The following is an 18,380-nucleotide window of genomic DNA, read 5'->3' as shown; positions in this document are numbered from 1 at the left end:
CATCCAGCCAACAACAAATTATGTGTATATATATATATATATATATATATATATATACACATGTACATATATACATATATATATACACACACATATACATACATATATATGCACACACACATATATATGCATATACACACATATATCTGAGGGAGTGTTTGCTAGAGTGCTTGAGATGCTGAATTTAATCCTTAGTGTTAGGATAATACAAGATATATTATTAATCATCATTTTTATTATCATTATGTAACAATAATTAAAGAAAAAGAGACATAAATTGGAGAGGTAAGGGGACGGCAGAAGAAAATGAAGTAAAGGAAGTGATATTATTGTATTTTAATCAAACAAGAAATTTTTAAAATATATATATGCATATAACTGTAGAAAAGTATTATAGAGTCACCAGTTAAAAGACTACCAGTATAAAACCCTACCCTTGGCAAAATTCTGCAAGGAATGTTGAAGAGAAGGCTCACGCAAAATTTAAAGAGGAAAAGCTCATTTTATTTTAGAATATTGGCAGTATTCGAAACTGTATCCCTTGCAACTATGAAAGAAAAATCCCAGCGCTTTAAAGATTCAGGAGGCCAGGAGGGATGGCTCAGAGGTTGAGAGAGCTTGCAGAGGTCGCGGCTTAGAGTCTCAGCACTGACGTGGCAGCTCACAACCACCTGTAACTCCAGTTCTGGGAATCCTCAACACCTCTTCTGGTCTGGCACCAAGCGCTGCACAGAAGGAGACTTCTAGGAACCCACTGTGAAGCAATAGACCCGGCGCTTTGAGGCCGGGCGCTTTGTATAGCGAGGGACATGAAAGGGTGCTCCAGCCGAGGAGGGGCGTGGCCACGACCGGCAGGGCGGGGTCAGAGCTCCACTTTAGACCGTCGGTAAGAGGGCGGGGCTATCCCGAGGAGACCTGGCATTGGCTGTTGGGGCGGGGAGCGTCGTCAGGGCGTGGCAGGCTGGGGCGGGGCTAGCCCCAGGCCTCCGGACATTGGCTGGTGGGGCGTGCAGGGACACGTGGTGCGGAACCGGCGCGGTAAGCGGACGCTCCCTGGGCCTTCCTTCCCGGGAGGGTGCGGGGGGACCGGGGCGGGATAGGTGCAGGGCCCGGCGGTGCCTGAGTTGCCTTGGTCTGGGTGGAAGTGCGGGGCGCCGGGGCATCCAGGTGGGAGCAGCGGATCCCGGCAGGTCCCCGATCCTTAATGCAGTCAGCCCAGGCCTGAGTCACCCCAGGCCCCGGCGCCGGCCCGCGGTTTTGGCGATCTTAGCCTGGAACCCCGGCCTCTCCCTCCATAGGGGCGGGATAGGATCCGCAGACCTCCAGAAGTGCGAGGTCACCTGGCCCACCCAGTTCGCCCTGAGGCGCCGGATGAGCTGTCTGTCTGGGCCAGCCTGCGTGAAGACTTGGGACTGGAGGGTGCAGGGAGCTGGACGGTTCTCACGCCTACACTTGGAAAATGCTGCCTGGCTCGCCTTGGGTGTAAAGGCCCAGGGCAGGGTCCTTCTGGACCTTGCCTCTAGGATGGATCCGCAGGAGAGAGGTCTCCCATTGCCAGCTTGCGGGTGCGATTAGGTGGCCCATTCTTTTACTAGTTTCAGTTTACTCATTTGTAAAGTGTAGATGTTTGATATACTCTACTAACCTTTGAAACCCTGGAACCGCTAGTCTTCTCCAGAGAGTCTTGTTATCACGAACTCGGTGTAAGGAGGCAAAGACCCGATCTTGGGAACCTTGTTTGTGCTCCTCCCGAAGGACTCATGACTTACAGATAGCGAGGGTGCTGGCGTATTTGGCAGGAAGTTCGCTTCTGTTCAACCCACCAGCACTGCTTTTTACCTTAATACGTGATTTCAACTGAAGGCCTTGAGGTTGGGTGAAGTGAATCGGGAGTCATCAGAACCTAGTGGGAGGGAGAGTGGAAACTGTCCAACTTGCTTGTGTCTGGAGGGACAGTTTAGAGCGAGGGCTTGTTTTCATGTGCTGTGGGAACTCTGCAGTGTAGTTGAAACCTCTCTGTTCACTGCCCTCATCGAAAGGCGTACCTCAGATCATGACATCTTTGCGTAGCAACATTAGCAACGAAGTTAGTTTAGCTGCGCCACGGTGATGGAGATTTGTGCAAGGACCAGGAGCCCAAGTCAAAAGCACCCACTGTAACAGATGGTCCTCTAGGGTAAGGGTTTATCATGAAAACAGACACCTTCCCTGTGCACAGTTGGTGACAGACCGTGGAACCTAACACTGATAAACTATTAGGGCAACATCTGGAGCTTCCCAGAGGCCCTTACAGGTGAGGCTGTGTGAGGAGGTGGTGGTGGGTCTAGAAAATTTTCTTTCATTGTGCTAGGTTTTAAACATAAGGAAATCAGTCTCCCACCCAGCAGCAACCACAGATTTACTAACTGAAGTGCTCTGGGACTTTGCATTGCTGGGCTGGAGAATTTCAGTGTGCTAAATGACTGCCTCGCTTCCTGTCACAGTGAACAACTCTGTTTAGAAACTGCCCTGGGATCCTGGACCAGCAAACAGTGCTCTTCACGACGTGTGGTGTGCAAGGCATTTCTGTAGCCCCCACTTGAGACCATGCTTAGTGACATTAGGCCACTTGGTTGTCACTGCAGGGTTAAGTCTAAGTCTTGACACTTGAGGACAAGAGGAAACTCCAGTTGCAAATCCCAGTGTCTGCGTCTTTTGTAGTTCACATTGATTCCTATTTTAAAAGCAGTTCTGGGGCTGGAGAGATAACTCGGAGATTAAGGGCATTGTGTGCTCTTCCAGAGGTCCTGAGTTCTAATTCCCAGCAACCACATGGTGGCGCATAACCATCTGTAATATGATATGATGCCCTCTTCTGGTATGCAAGTGTGCATGCAGATAGGGCACTCTTATCTGCATGGGTAAGATAAATAAATCTTTAAATAAATAAAGCAAAGCAAGAAAAGGCAGTTCCACAAGTTACTTTCTCCTGCGTCTGTAGAGTGCAGAATTTTCTGGGGTTCTCTGCTTGAAAAGTAGATGCTATGGAAAGATGACTCGGTGGTTAAGAGCACCATCTGCTCTTCCAGAGGTCCTGAGTTCATTTCCAAGCAATCATGTGGTGGCTCACCACCACCTGTAATGAGATCTGATGCCCTCTTCTGGTGTGTCTGAAGACAGCTACAGTGTACTCATATACATTAAAAACAAACAAAAGAGAGAAAAGAAGAAAAGAAAAGAAAATGCTGAAACATGTGCCCAGAAGAGGAGTTGTGACTCAGTTGGTAGTTTGCCAAGCATACATGAATCTCTGGGTTCCACCCCCAGTAACACATAAACTGGGGTGCCTGTCGTAATTCTAGCATATAGAGGTGGAAGCAAGAAGATCAGTTTCAAGGATAGCCTAGGCTACATTCTGTTTTATTTTTAAAAGGAAAAAAAAAAAAAAACTGCCCAGAAAATGCAGGCACTGAGTATATCTGTGGGGTGTTCATACGTGAATGTACCCAGTAGTGAGCGACTTGGGGCTCACAGCTCCTCAGACCTTGACCATTTCTTTGTAGTAAAAACACAGACACCCCTTATAGCTTTCTAAAAAAAGTATACAACTGCTCTCCATAGCCACCCTCCTGGGAGGCAGGAGCTTTCTCATCTTTGGCCCTTAAGGAGGTTGTGCAGTCTGTGGCCAAGGTCATCAGTTGTCCTCAGCTGAATTCATCTCTCTGGATCCTCCAGCGAGGTGTGGTTTGCACATAATATTGATGGTATGGGCAGGTTGTGGGAGGCTGTTGTTTGCTTGCTCTTTGAAGCAGGTTGTCATTGTCTGGCCTAGAATTCACTAGGTGTAGAACAAGCTGGCCTCATACTTTGAGAGACCCACCTGCCTCTACCTCCCTGTTTAGGGATTAAAGGTGTGTGCTGCCACACCCAGCCTGCAGCATTTTTATAGAGATCTCTGGAATGATAATTTCCTCTGTATCAATAGAAGGTTAATAGTTCACCCTGTCCTTTAAGAGTATAAAATTACATCTATAGCTCCATCGGAAGGGTGCCTGCCTAGCGTGCAAGAAAACCTCAGTTTGATCCCCCATCACCACATAAACATAGCTTGGTGGTTTAGGCCTGTAATTCCAACCTTCAGAAGGTAGAGGCAAGAGATTCTGTCTCCAAGGGGGGGGAAAAAAAAGTCTAGCCTTTTTAAAAGTAAGTGCCCCCTAGGCATGGTAGCACACACCTGGCACTGAGAAGGCAGGTAGATTTCTGTGAGACCAACCTGGTCAACGCAGAAAGTTCCAGGGCAGCCAGGGTTATATAGTATGACTTTCTCTCAAAAAGTAAAATGCACAGTAAATCCATGTGATTTCAAAGTGCCCACTTTTAGTTTTCATCAGATCATCTGCCACTGGGGCCCTCCTCTTTGGACACAAATTTTAATAGAGCCTTCCTTCAGAGCAGGAAGGAAAGATCAATCTAAGCCTCCGATTGGCTCCTAAGCTCTTGGCCCTGAAGTGCAGTCACTTCCTGGGGAGTCCTGTGATAAGTGTGTGTCGCAATGCTCTGCTGACAGGGTGGAACCCTTCTCAGTCCTCACACAGTGCCTCTGGCCACTGCCCTTCAGTCCCAGCTGCAAGTAGGTCTGACCCCATTGCTCTCTCTACTCAGAGTTTCCCCGGTCTGAAGTCAGCCTGAAAGATGTCAGCCCTCAAAGCTGTCTTCCAGTATATCGATGAAAACCAGGACCACTACGTCAAGGTGAGGGTCCATCTCTTCTGAGTGAGTAGTGAAACTTGCTCGACTCTTGTCGCAAGAGAGCTTTTCAAGAGGCTAATATGAGTTGTGCCGTTTTGGTGAAGTATTTAAACTTCGTGTTTCTTCATCTTATCGAGATGGTGAAAGCTATACCTTTATCATTTGACAGAGTTAACTTATCCATCTCTACAAATAAAGCTCACTGTATTTCCCTAATCTCATCTATGGATTCTTTCGCTAGTCAAAAACAGTTTGAACCGAGCACGTTCTTAATGACTCTATGATGTTAAATTCTAATCCGTTGCTCGGGTTTTTTTTATCTGATAGAATCACGACGTCACTTTACTTTTGGGAGAACCATTTTAGACAAAAAAACATTTGACTCTAAAACTTACACCTTAGAAAATGTGGACTGCTGTCAGAGAGACAGGTGAACTTGGATTGTGACATTGCAATATGTTTCCTTTCTGTTGCAATTTTATCGGCTGTAGATATAAAGTTATTGTATGGTTTATAATCAATCATATGCATAGTGGTTAAAAATACACATTCCAGCTCTTTTACATTATTATTATTTCTGTTTAATTTTGGGGGTAGGACAGCACAGGTTTGTTGCTGTTTAATCCAGATGTGGAGCAGGCAAGCTAGGTCCGCTCCACTCGTAAAAAGTGGAGTAGCTGTGAGTAGAGGTCCACTGGTGAGCCCGTGCCTGCCTACTCTTAAGAAGCAGCACCCCGGAGCCCTTCCCACTTGCTCTCTACAAACAGAAACTTGCAGAATGGGTGGCCATCCAGAGCGTGTCCGCATGGCCGGAGAAGAGAGGAGAGATCAGAAGGATGATGGAGGTGGCAGCTGCCGATGTCCAGAGGCTGGGGGGCTCCGTGGAGCTGGTGGATATTGGGAAGCAGAAGGTATGAGCCCACAGGACTGTAGCAGACAGTTCTTCCTAGAGGGTGGGAAGAGGCTGCAAGGGTGACCTTTGGCTGAAGACGCTCAACTCTTCTTCAAACCGAGCCTGTGCTGGCTCTTGTGTCTGTCCCAGGGACTGTCTCGCTTTGGTTGTCTGATTATTCAGCATGTTTTATTCTGAGAAGGAGAACTGGAGGCTGGTGTCCCAAGAGTAAGTTAAAATGACTGTCATTCTTAAGGGCTGAGATAATTTCCCAGAAATGAAAGCTTTCGAGTGTGGAAGTTACACATTATTTGAGTCACTGTATAAAGACGAGCTTCCTGCACCAGGTCCTCTGTGTGTACAGTATTGCTTCCAGTTCAGTGTTTTTGTGGGATTCCTGAGTGTGGGAACGAGTGGGCCTTTGATTCGAGTGCCTTCTGTTGGTCTCTTTTCCTTCTCTGGGTTTGCCTGGACCTTCGATGTGGTAGGTTCTATTTTATGTTATTATATTTTATTTAGTTATGTTTTGTTGATCTCTTAAAATCTTATTCTTTTCTAAAAATAAACAGAAAGGGAAAAGACCCGAATGGCAGAGGAGAGAGAAGGAGCCGGGAGGAGCAGAGAGGGGGGAAACTAATCAGGATATATTTTATGAGGGGAAAAAAATCTATTTTCAATAAATGGGAAAACCACACTTAAAAACATAAACATAAAAAATAAGTATGCATGTTCGAATGCTGATATTGTACCCTGCAAACTCCTTGTGGCAGTTTGCCATCACCACAGGGTTTTTCTGATCAACTGTAGGTGCCAGCAGAGGCACAAGGGCTGTGGGGCAGGGGTACAGCCGGCTTGGGCCACAGTTAGCATCACAGTGGTTACCATAGCTCTGTAAGGGAAGGAGAAGACCCGAGACTGATTTGTCTTTGTGTCACCGAATCCTCCTCTATTCTCAGAGAATTCTGCAAGAGTGTCAAGGAGAGGTGGCAAGGCCTTTAGGGGAAAGCCCAGGAGTCCTCTCTGCCACCATTTCATTTACCAGAATCTGTGGAGAGAGAGAGAGAGAGAGAGAGAGAGAGAGAGAGAGAGAGTGTGTGTGTGTGTGTGTGTGTGTGTGAGCAACATGTCTGCTGTCTGCTGGTCCCTACAAAGACTGGGAGAGAGCATCAGATCCCCTGGTGTTGAAGTGGTTGAGATGCTTCACGTGGGTTCTGGGACTTGAACTTGGGTTCTCTGGAAGAGCAGAAAGCACTCTTAACTGCTGAACCATCTCCCAGCCCTGAGTTCCATTAATGTCGGGACTGATGGTCCACTCTGTTGTCTTAGTTGTCTACACGCAGAATTTCGAAAATGTAGCATTCAGTTGCAAATTGTAGTTCTTGTAGCCATTACTTCAAAATGAGTTAAGTTGTATCTCAGATCCAGGCTACAGTGTTTCATTGAGTCTATTGATTCTTTTTTTTTTTTTTTAAACAGCCTTAAGCAGTTCATCAGACTAGCTGTAGATGTGATTTAGTTAATGCTGCGCGGACTTCTGGAAAGTGAATTCTTGTTAAGGACTGTTAAAAGACATAATCTTAAGCCCTACAATGCAGGCTGATGGGTGACAACAGACAAGACTATCCCAGCTAGGTTTCCGAACAGCTTGGAGACATTTCCAGTTTATTAACCAGACTGCCCTCCCCTGCTCCCTCCCGCTCAGCTCCCAGATGGCTCAGAGATACCACTTCCTCCCATTCTGCTGGGCAAGCTGGGCAGCGACCCCCAGAAGAAAACCGTGTGCATTTATGGGCACCTGGACGTGCAGCCTGCAGCCCTGGAAGACGGGTGGGACAGCGAGCCCTTCACCTTGGTGGAGCGGGAAGGTGAGGGCACCAGGGCTTGCCCACCCAAGGGCTCACTTTCCAAATCAGAGGAGCCCTTTTTGGAGGTGTTACATTCGGAAAATCACTAATATTCTCCTGGGTCTTTCTCTTACTAGCACACTTTTGTTTCATAAAGAACAAAATCTAGAAATTGGGTTCTGGAAGTTTCTCATTTGTGCCTCAGTTATTGAAAACTCAGAAAAGTTTTCTTTTCTCATAACAAGTCCTTGGTGGGAGCTTACCAGCGTCCCTTCAGTCCTAACTCTTTGTCCGGGATATTTACTATGACCCAAGGCTGCTTAACTCCTGAAGGCCAGCCTCTCCTCACTCCCTCCTGTGCTTGCTCAGCTTCCAGTGTCCCTGAGATACAGCACCTTATTGCTTTGAGCCTTGCCCCTCAGGTCTGAGCTTCTGCCCCCTAACTGGGTGTGGAGTCTGTGTGGACATGGCTATGAAGTATGGAAAGTTATTTTTGTTTAACACATTCTTTGTGAAGCCTCATCCCATATGCTCGCCCTCCTCACAGAACTGGGTATGTCCTATTGCTGTTGGTTCCACGGGCACTGGATTCCTCCCGAGTCTCACACCCACACATCTGCATGGTAGTTTATGGCCACCTGACTCAAGCTGTCTGGACTGGGAATCTTCCTGTTTCCCCCTCGAGCCCTCTCTCACATAACCTTGAGTGGCACCATCTTCCCACCACCTACACCAGAAACAGGGTTGTCCGGTTCCTGCCTGGGGCCATCCCTAGTCTCTTTCCAGCCTCTGCTGTGATCCCAGATGAGCCTCGACAGTGCTTCTTTGAGCCTAATGCCATTCTCCCAGCAGATTCAGATTAACTGTCAAAATTGGGATGGGAGTATAGTTTGTGGTGCTTCTGTAGTGATGGCATGTGCTTCCACATGCTTGCTGATAGATAGCTGGGGAGGGAATGTAGGTCTTTAAGGTGTGGCTAGGTAGGAGCTATCCTGTGAAATGTACTTCCTGAAATTGCATGGTGAATCTCAGCCCCGATTCTCTGTAAATACTGGTCCTAGACCAGTTGCTATGAAAGGGATAGATAACAGGAGGGATCCACATGACTGCTTTTTGGATTTCAAGAAATTCCCTCTGAATTTTAGTGTAGGGTTGGATGGAGATTTGGGCTTTTAAAGTTAAAGCTCCATTGCTCCAGACAGCTGTGTGTGGCTGTGCCTAGGCATTATCAGATGACCACTTGAAACGAGATCTTTTGACTTGTTGTCTCTAACTGAATCTGCTGATTGTTGTTCCAGGCAAGCTGTATGGGAGAGGCTCCACGGACGATAAGGGGCCGGTGGCCGGGTGGATGAATGCCCTGGAAGCCTATCAGAAGACTGGTCAGGTACATCCCCATATCAGAATCTGTCCGCCCTTCAGATCATGTGAGTAGAGTGTAAAGATCACCAGAGAGGAGAAAGCAAGCCCCCCACCTCAGTCAGCACAGGGGACACAGATGGAAGATTACAGCTGTTTCCAGCTCTAGAAATCATTAATCAGTTAATTGTCTTACAGATGCTCAAAGGTCAAGCTATCGACACTCAGCAAGGCTCTTGCCAACACTTAGAATGTGGTCTTGGTTTTTCTCCTTTCTTTCTGTGCTGAGATCAAACCCAGGTCCTTATGCATGCTGGTAAACTGCTCTGCCATTGAGCTGTATCTCTATCACCAAATGTGGATTTTATTTTATTTATTTTATTTTATTATAGCTATTTGGGGGGCTTTTGTTGCTTATTTTATTTTGTTGGTATTTTTGTTATTATTGTTTGTTGGCTGGTTGATTGTGAGACAGTGTCTCACTCTGCATCCCTGGCTGGCCTGTAATTCACAGAGATCCATCTGCCTCTATCTCCCCATTGCTGAGATTATAGGTGTGTACCACCACACCCAGCTCACAAATGTGAAGTTTAGGTGTGTTTGTTGGATACAGTCATGTTATATAATGCAGGCTGACCTTGAACTCTTGACAATCTTCCTGCTCAAAGTGCTGGGATTACAGGCCTGGGCTACCAACCCTGACTAAAACAGATTTTCAACCTTTGACTGCTGTACCTATGAGTATGGAAGTTGCAGACTTTGTGATATTAGGCAAATTCTTTTCTCTGTGTGGTTTATATTCTCCTAAAAAAAATAAATACTAGATTATTTTGAGTTTCTTTCCTCAAGGTTCAAACATGGTAAAATATTGAAAATAGGAGAAACGAGGCATTTCTAGAAACCTAGTCCTTAAATACCCCCTTGTCCTGCTTTCTACCTAGGGTTTTTTATTATCTCCAACCTGATTGTGATCATGCAGTCTGGGCAGTTTTTGCAGATGGATTTTATTTCATGGCATGATAAAATAAGAATAATTATATTTGTCAAAGTCTGGATCATTAGATATGCTTAGGTTTTCTTTGTCTGGGAGACCATTTGCACAGGAGAGAACAGGTTTTTTTAAAAAAAAACAAAAAACAAAACAACAACAAAAAAAAAACCACTTGGCCTGTCTGACAGCTGACCCAAAAGCTGGGCACAGAAACCAGGCAGCCTCACCTACTGCAGGGCCCCATGCAGGGTAGCGAAGCTGTGGAGGGAAGGGTGCACAGGGCAGCGCCCTGAGCAGTTTCATCTGTAGTTGCTTTGTGTCTGGAGGTTCCGGGGAAGAACTCACTTGGGATAGAAGAGATCAGAAGAAGTCTGTCCAGTGAACATTGCTCTCAGGGCAGCTGTGAGCTGGGGACAGCTAGGCATATTGTCTTTGAACCCATGGATCTGGCCTGTGTGTGGCTGTCAGCTGGTGGCCTGCTCTTGCAGCCTCTTTTCTCATCTGTGGGGAAGCTGGTGGCCTGCTTCATCCTACGAGGCTAGAAGAACTCTTGAAACATTTTCCAGAGAACTCGACCCAGATTCCAGCACTGTGATGAGGTTCCCTTCGGGCATCCCAGGACAGCTTGGCTTCTGTGAGCAGAGGGATGCTGTGGAAGGCCTTCCTAGTACAGGAAAGGTCTCAGTTTAGCTTTAGCAACAGTGAAGTCTCAGTGGTTATTCAAGAAAAAATTCTCTTCTGATATCTCTAGTGTGTGTGTGTGTGTGTGTGTGTGTGTGTGTGTGTGTGTTTGCAAGTGTTCCATGTGTGCACTTTCATTTGCACAGGGTTATGCATGCACGTGGAGGTCTGAGGTTGATTTACAGACAGCCGTAAGCAGCCATGTTTGAGCAAGGAATGGGAACCCCTGTCCTCTGGGAGAGCCATCAGTGCTCTCCAGGCTAAGATTCATTGCCCTTCTCCCTGACTCATGGCTTCCCTTACACTCATTGGCTCACTCTGTAAGTGGCTTGCCTACGCATGGCGTAGGGCTTTTCCTTCTGACCCTTGACTCCCAGGGGCCAGTGGGAGAAGATCTCATATTTGAAACTAAATTTCAAAACAGTCTGCCATGTGTCACTTCTGTGAGAAAAGTAAGGAAACCATGTTTCACCATGCCCTGTCACAGGAGATCCCAGTCAACCTGCGGTTCTGCCTGGAAGGCATGGAGGAGTCTGGCTCCGAAGGCCTGGATGAGCTCATTTTTGCCCAAAAAGACAAGTTCTTCAAAGATGTGGACTACGTGTGCATTTCGGACAATTACTGGCTGGGGAAGAATAAGCCGTGTATCACGTACGGCCTCAGAGGCATCTGTTACTTCTTCATCGAGGTACGACCTAAGTCCCCCGAGCTTCACCTTGTCTCTCTAACCCCTAGGCCTCTTTGTTCTTCCGTACCCTGACCGGGGCAAATACCAAGAAGCTAACCATGCATGAAGGGGAGCTCAGAGCTTTCCGGGCTCCTTCTTGTGTTCCTTAATCTGTCCTAATACCCCAGGCATGGACTTCTGAGATCAGAAGTCAAGTCTCATGGCAGTTTTAAATTAAAACAGTATTATCTTAATAATATTGCTATTGTATCAGAGCAGATGAGGTGACAGTGAGTGTTAGTTTTTCTGAGATGAACGAATAAGCCTTAAGAACCTTCCTGTAAAAGTTAAAAATGTTCACACTTCAGTGGGTATAAGACCTGATCCCATTGCTGAGTTATCTTGAGAGAATGGAGACCCTCAGGTGAGCAAGGAGTGTGGGGTGGATCTGCCACCTGCTGTTAGAGATATTTTCCCACTGGGATGATGGGCGTGGGATATTTTCCCCTGGGATGATCCTGCCAGGGGTCTTCATCACCTGATAGGGCAGAACCATGCCAGTGCTGTAATGTGAGGGAGGCACATGACATTCCCTGTTATAGCTGCTGATCCAATCCAGCACACACTGATTACCTGTCTTGCCTGGCTATAAGGCTAGTCAGTTCTCAGATGGGTCTGAAGCAGATCTTTGGGTTGATGACATCATGCTCCAGGCTTGGTGTTGTCCTCTGAGCAAGATTGTGCAGGGTCTCTGTGAAGTGCTGGGTGCCGGGGTCAGCCCCAGCCATTGAGAAGGTGGCCTGAGAGGAGAGGAGTCAGGGAGGGAGGGGTGAGTCAGGTGAGGCGGGCAGGGAATCTTGCAGCTGCGACTGACTAGCAATCAGGCTGCCTCTTTATTTATTCAGGTTTCACACAACAAGGGAGACTAGTGATTATCCAAGAAGTGCAGTTTATAGCATTTTGTATCTGCACGTGTATTTGATTTTTTTTCATTACATGTCCAGGGTTACAAGTTCAGTCACAGTTAGAAAGTAGAAATAGAGCAGATTTTATTTTTATTATTAGCCCTAAAACTCCCTCCCAATTCAAAGAGTCTGAAGAATGCCTCTGTCAAAGCAAACACATCTATTATATGACAGCCTGCTTTTGGGCTGGCAGTATTTGCAGTTTTAAAGCACTCCAGGCAAAAAGAAAATATCTGCACACCTAATTATAATATTAACACCTAACTCCTTTTATTTGTATATATCTATGCTGTAAAGTAGGAAAAGGTTATTTTAGTTAGTCTATCTTATTTGCTGAGGTCTGTTCTCCCAGGGGTATATCCTATATGACTATCTTTAACTACATTTTCAGAGAGCTGAAGCATTCTTTAAAAGGAAGCCTTGATCATTTACTAATTCTCTTGTAGTCAGAGTTTGTCAATTATCTCTGCCGACCCTGCTCCAATTAGACTGTTTGAGTTTGCCTAGGGGCGATACCCCAAGAAGATTCCTGGAGTCGTGGTCTCATTTAGAAATTCCTTATCATGATCTTCAAGGCATAAGGAAGACTTCCAAATAAGGCCAGATAAAGTTATCTCCCTAAAAGCAGAGGGATAGTAAATTTAGGAGTTTCCTAAAAAGACTCAGATATAAAATGAATCATAATGCAGGAAGTCCCCAAGAATGCAACACACAGAGACCAAAACCTCAAAGTAAGGGACAGAATGACAGAGAGTGCAGCATTTGGTTTAGCTTTGCTGGAACTGTGTCAAACAGCTGTGCTGGATTCATGACTTTTGTTCCCAGTCGATATGGCTATGCCAGACAGGATTCTGCCCTTCCTCAGTGTTAGAGAGGCTACACTGCACCATACTTTCTGGGGCCAGCATTCCCCATGCACCTGCAGCCAGCATCCCCTGTGCACCTGCAGCCAGCATCCCCAGTGCACCTGCAGCCAGCATTCCCCATGCACCTGCAGCCAGCATTCCCAGTGTGCATGTGGTCTGCACATCAGGAGTCTATCTGGTGTCTGGATGTTTTCATTGGGAAATGCTTGAGGGAGCAGATTTGGACTGGAGAACTGTCAGTCTTACAAGTGTCCTTTATTCAATGCAGTGTCATATAATTAAAATAAGCTCCCACTAAGGCACCAAATAAAGTGACCCTTGTCTCTACCCAGGTGGAATGCAGTGACAAAGACCTCCATTCTGGGGTATATGGAGGCTCAGTGCACGAGGCCATGACGGATCTCATTTCACTGATGGGTGAGCTCAGGGTCGTTGCTCTTTGGGTCAGCACTTTCTCACTTAGGGAAGTGGGCAGGGTACTTTTTCTAAACTATCTGTGCACATGCCTAGTGTGTTCCAGCATCCTTCATGGGCTTACTCAGCCCAGTTTCTAATTAACTTCCCTTCCTCTGGGCATTTTCTATTTAAAGGATCCTATGTTCCATTTCTGCTTCTGCACACTTCCTGTCCCTCCTTCATCTATTCCATGCCTCCTCTTCATGTCTAGAACTGCCCTCCCTCCCGTATCCAGCGGGATGCCCCTGGGTTCTGCTCAGCCTGACCCTTAGGACCTCCCAACCACACACACACACACACACATACACTTTCTTTTTTCTGGAGATGGTATTTTACATCTCTCAGAGGACATCTCCTTTGGTCTGTTTCAACAGGCCAAAACTTGGTCCCCCTGCTTGTCAGGCCCTGTAGAGTAAGAGTCACAACTTCCTTCCTTCATCCCTCTAGCATAAAGCTAAGGGGAGCTCTCAACCCACCCCCCCCACCCCCCCCACCCCCCGTGTAGTTTGTAACTTCCCTTCTCTCTTCCCCATCCTAGGGTGAGGGTTCCCACAGGTAAAGTGACATTGCATCTGTAGTGAGACTCTGTCCCACTCATAGCTTCCCTGTCAGCTTTAGCGGGCCTTGTTTCTTACACAATGTGTACCATAAAGAAATGCAGTTTGGCTAGTGTGGGTTTTCAGGTTCATGCCTTGGTATACAGCCGGGAGCTAACTTAAGCACTCCACCTGCTCCTCAGTCTCTCTGAAAATGAGTGAGTGGTGCTCACCTGCTTGGGGCTACTTAACCGACTCACTAGCATTGGGGACCCAAGTGCCCCTGGCCTCCTGCTGTTCACATGGCTGGGGGGTGTGCCAAGGTGCCTGAGTTCCTACAGTCAGGACAACTTGGAACACTGCTTATGCACTGCCCCAGCTGAGCACCCTGCCCTCTGCCACTTCCCTCAGGCTGTCTGATAGAGCATCCCGCCCTCTGCCACTTCCCTCAGGCTGTCTGATAGAGCATCCTGCCCTCTCCCTCTTCCCTCAGGCTGCCTGGTAGACAAGAAGGGGAAGATCCTCATCCCAGGCATCAACGATGCTGTGGCGCCTGTGACGGATGAGGAGCACGCGCTCTACGACCACATTGACTTCGATATGGAAGAGTTCGCCAAGGATGTGGGGGCGGAGACCCTTCTGCACAGCTGCAAGGTGCCGCCTGCCCCGCCCCTTACCCTGTTGCAGGCCACTGGGGCTCCGAGATCAGGCAGTGTCTGAAAGATAGCCAATGTCAGAGGTTCATCCTAGGAGAGCCTTTGCTCGAGAATCATCAGAAGCAGGGAGTGGTCCAGTTGAGAGCAGAGCCCGGGGAGATAGGTAGAGGGAGCAGCCCCCTCCCCTGCCACGGGTAGTATTTGATTGGTTTGGGTTTGCCGGCCACGTGCTCCCACAAGGCCCGGAGATTAAGCCGGGTGCAGAGGCAGAAGCTATTTGTCGTGACTTAACTATTAGGAGAAAAACTCTATTTTGGTTTATTTCCAGCCTCAGGAGGGTGGATATCAGTCCATCACCTCTGTGTAGCCAATATTAGTAGAGTCCTGCACCAGCCTCTTGTAGAGACGGGGGATGAGAGGAGCGGGCCAGGCTGGACTCTTGAGTTTCTTCTCAACTTTCTCAAAGTCAGGGGAATAAATAACCATAAACAGTTGCTCCATCGGCTGAGCAAAGGCTAAAGGGGAGAAGTCAGACCTGCTTAGAGTCCTGTGAGAATTGCTGCTCAGTCTGACAAGTGCGAGCAGAGAAAGAGAGACACCATAGCCTGTTGGGGACTGGAGGCTCACAGCCTGCCACCCCTCATATTCACTGTCACCTCTTGAGGTTGCTAAGGCTGCACAGCGATAGGAGTCCCCGAACATTCACTGGATGGGCTCTGACCAGCCCGACTGAGTGGGGGTCCCCATGTCCTCATTCATACTCCCGGGTAGACATCCCGTCTCCTCCTGGACTTCCGCAGAAAGACATCCTGATGCACAGATGGCGATACCCGTCCCTCTCCCTCCATGGGATCGAAGGGGCCTTCTCCGGTTCAGGGGCCAAGACTGTGATCCCCAGGAAGGTGGTCGGCAAGTTCTCCATCAGGCTCGTGCCAGACATGATACCGGAAGTTGTTAGCGAACAAGTATGTGGGGGATGCAGGGCATGAGTGGGGGCAAGGGTTGTGGGGTACACGTGGCAGCGGCATGCTGCTGTGATGTTAAACTTAAAACAGTAAGAACACTCACCTGGGCAGAGCCTCCTGGTTCTTCCCCTCAGCGTTTGCTGTAATAAACAGTACAGAAGCTTGTCAGAGACAGGCCACATGAGCAAGCATTACGGCTCAGACTACCAAGACATGGGAAATACGACCTGACCTCACCCGAAAGATGTAAAGCAAATGCTCATATGTGGCTACTTGTTAGCTGAATATCCCACTGCGGGGCCTCGGAGGCTTCTGGAAAGAGTACCCTGATGCCTCGTCTCCAGAGGAAAGTGGCGTTTATCTCGAGGCTGTCCACATTCATGCTGTGCCTTCACTCCTCAGTTAAACTTACCCAGAAGTTAGACCAGAAGTATGTTTCCTAGGTAACCCTAAATCTAGTCAGCAGCTTGCCTGGGAGAGTGCACCATCCCAGTGTCAACACAGGCATTTTAGGGTACAGATATCCTGTCTGTTGAGTAAGTCAGGTCAGACAGCATGGTTTTAACTCAGTCTTTAAGTATCGCCATAATTTGATATGTCTGTGCCAAGGATGTCTAGACTCTTAGATGCTGTGTAGGCCCAGTATGCCCAACTCATTGTCAACCTCTGGACACCCTGTAGATTCCTTCCATTGAGTCCAATGCCAGATCTGATCCGCAGTGCGTCTCTTCTGCTTACGGTTTAGGTTTCAAGCTACTTGTCAAAAAAATTTGCTGAACTGCAGAGCCCCAACAAGTTCAAGGTGTACATGGGCCATGGCGGGAAGCCCTGGGTGTCTGACTTCAACCATCCTCATTACCAGGCGGGGAGAAGAGCCCTGAAGACAGGTTAGCTACCCTTTGGAGGTGGATACCAGGGCCCTGGGAGTGTCTGAGGACTCTGTTGTAGCATGTTGTTCATGTAACGTCTGCAATGTCTGCCAGTGCTCAAAGCAGGGCTGAGTGTGAGGTGAATCGGGGCCTAGGTTTGTAAGAGTACATTCCAGAGCCCAGGGTCTGGACTCATTGTTGCTAAGTGGTGGCTTTCTGGCATCCAGGGCCCAAAACTCATCATTTTTTTGTTTCCCCAGTGTTTGGTGTTGAGCCTGACTTGACCAGAGAAGGTGGCAGTATTCCTGTGACCTTGACCTTTCAAGAGGCCACAGGCAAAAATGTCATGCTGTTGCCAGTGGGGTCAGCAGATGACGGTGCCCACTCGCAGAATGAGAAGCTCAACAGGTGAGATGGGGTCCCCGGATTGGGTTGCATCCTCCCACAGGTGGTGGGGTCTGGGATCACTCCTCCATGGGGGTTTGCTAGTAAGAACTGATGAGAGGAAGACGAAAGGCCTTGCTAGTAGCAGTTTGGAAAAGGGGTTCATATCTTCAGAAATAATGGCCATTTGCTCCCAGGGTACTGGGTGAGACCAAGCCCTAGACTAGAGCCTGGACTGGTTGTTGTAGTGAGGGGGTGGGGAGAGGAGGTGTCACACTGAACCTCTTATTGAGAACCACCAGGCTGAATTATAAAGTCAGGCCAGACTGCTAGCTGGACCAGGGGTGCTCCCTAGAGAGAAATCAGGAGGAGGAGTCACCACCCTCATGGATACTGACTCGTCAGCCCGCAGCTGATAGCTGGGTTGTTTGCTAGTTTGCTTGCTTCTCTCTCTTAGGCTCAACTACATAGAAGGAACCAAGATGCTGGCTGCATATCTGTATGAGGTGTCTCAGCTGAAGAACTGAGAAGTCTCAATTTCCTCGGAGTGCTGTTCCTACCCAGAAACAATCTGCCCCCTCTCTCTTCTAGCTTTCTTGGGAAAGTGGAAGTTTATTTTCCCTATCTCTTTCTCAGGTCACAGGCAGACAAGCATGAATGGAGACATTGCCTCCAGCTGTCACCTGTCAGCTGTGTAAAGCAGTTGGACGTGTTCAGTCCTGAGACTTACTAGGGACAACTGACTGGCCATGATTGGGGGTAGGAGGGTGTCTCAGATGTGGTCAGTGTGACTTCACCTCCAGGAAGTAGCCAGAGTCCAAAAGCTCCAAGTCTGTGGGAGGTACTGCCCACCATGGACTGAGGCTCAGGGAATATCCAGGAAGGAAATGAGAGCATCCATTAGCTCCGTGTGCTGTGACAGCACCATGGTGACCCGTCACTGTGCTCTGTATCCCATCTTAAGACTCTAGCTAACCATCACTGGTGTCCCCTCCTGTTGCTGTCCCCCTGAACTTATCCCAACAGTCCCCATGGCAGCACCAGTCCAGTTGCAGCTACTACTAATAAATGTGACAATGAGCCTCTGGGGGAACTGCCATGGCCTGACTTTCTTGGGGAATACACATACAGTTGTTCATTGGTGTGCAACTTGCTTTGTGGAACACACGCATATATGTATTGGATAATGTCTGGGTACCTGTCACCTCATATTGAAAAGTGATGGCCAGAGCTCATAGCACAAGGCTTATGTCCACCCTCTGTCTCCACATCAAATTCTTAAAGTGGCAGCCTTGGGATTTAGGCAGCAAAGATGAGCTTGGAGCATCTTGTGGCGAAGGATAATGTCGGAGATGTAGAAGCCAGCCTGAGAGCACACAGCCCAAGGAGTAGCTGAAAGGGAGTATTACGATAGTAGAGGATTGGGAAGCTGAGGCAGAAGAATTGCCATGAGGTCAATGCCAGCCTGGAGTATGATGTGAAACTCTGTCTCAAGATGGTAAACAAAATCACTTCTGAAGT

At 47.9% G+C, this 18,380-nt stretch overlaps 1 protein-coding gene across 2 annotated transcripts; it reads left to right on the top strand.

Annotated features, from left to right (window-relative positions):
* The first annotated feature begins 938 nt into the window (after positions 1 to 938).
* Cndp2 (carnosine dipeptidase 2) lies at positions 939 to 17,952 on the top strand. Of its 2 annotated transcripts, XM_021150290.1 has the most exons (12): positions 939 to 1,038; positions 4,642 to 4,731; positions 5,496 to 5,639; positions 7,323 to 7,485; positions 8,763 to 8,851; positions 10,983 to 11,183; positions 13,326 to 13,410; positions 14,479 to 14,639; positions 15,442 to 15,606; positions 16,352 to 16,493; positions 16,736 to 16,883; positions 17,317 to 17,952. In XM_021150290.1, the coding sequence occupies exons 2-12, from the start codon at positions 4,672 to 4,674 to the stop codon at positions 17,384 to 17,386; spliced, it is 1,428 nt and encodes a 475-aa protein (XP_021005949.1). In that variant the 5' UTR covers positions 939 to 1,038; positions 4,642 to 4,671; the 3' UTR covers positions 17,387 to 17,952. The 2 variants fall into 2 exon arrangements, with proteins under 2 accessions (XP_021005949.1, XP_029327990.1); XM_029472130.1 differs by lacking the exon at positions 939 to 1,038 and having other exon boundaries at positions 4,538 to 4,731.
* The last annotated feature ends 428 nt before the right edge of the window (positions 17,953 to 18,380 follow it).

The sequence above is a fragment of the Mus caroli genome, chromosome 18 (assembly GCF_900094665.2).
Source record: "Mus caroli chromosome 18, CAROLI_EIJ_v1.1, whole genome shotgun sequence".
NCBI classification, from domain to species: domain Eukaryota; kingdom Metazoa; phylum Chordata; class Mammalia; order Rodentia; family Muridae; genus Mus; species Mus caroli.
The sequence above is the reverse complement of the archived record's forward strand: the minus strand, read 5'-3'. Positions and strand labels throughout refer to the sequence as shown.

Coding starts and splice junctions, on each gene's coding strand:
- Cndp2 (XM_021150290.1), top strand. CDS start 4,672: ATGTCAGCCCTCAAAGCTGTCTTCCAGTATATCGATGAAAACCAGGAC. Junction 8,852..10,982: donor CCTATCAGAAGACTGGTCAG/GTACATCCCCAT, acceptor GCCCTGTCACAG/GAGATCCCAGTCAACCTGCG. Junction 15,607..16,351: donor CGGAAGTTGTTAGCGAACAA/GTATGTGGGGGA, acceptor CTTACGGTTTAG/GTTTCAAGCTACTTGTCAAA.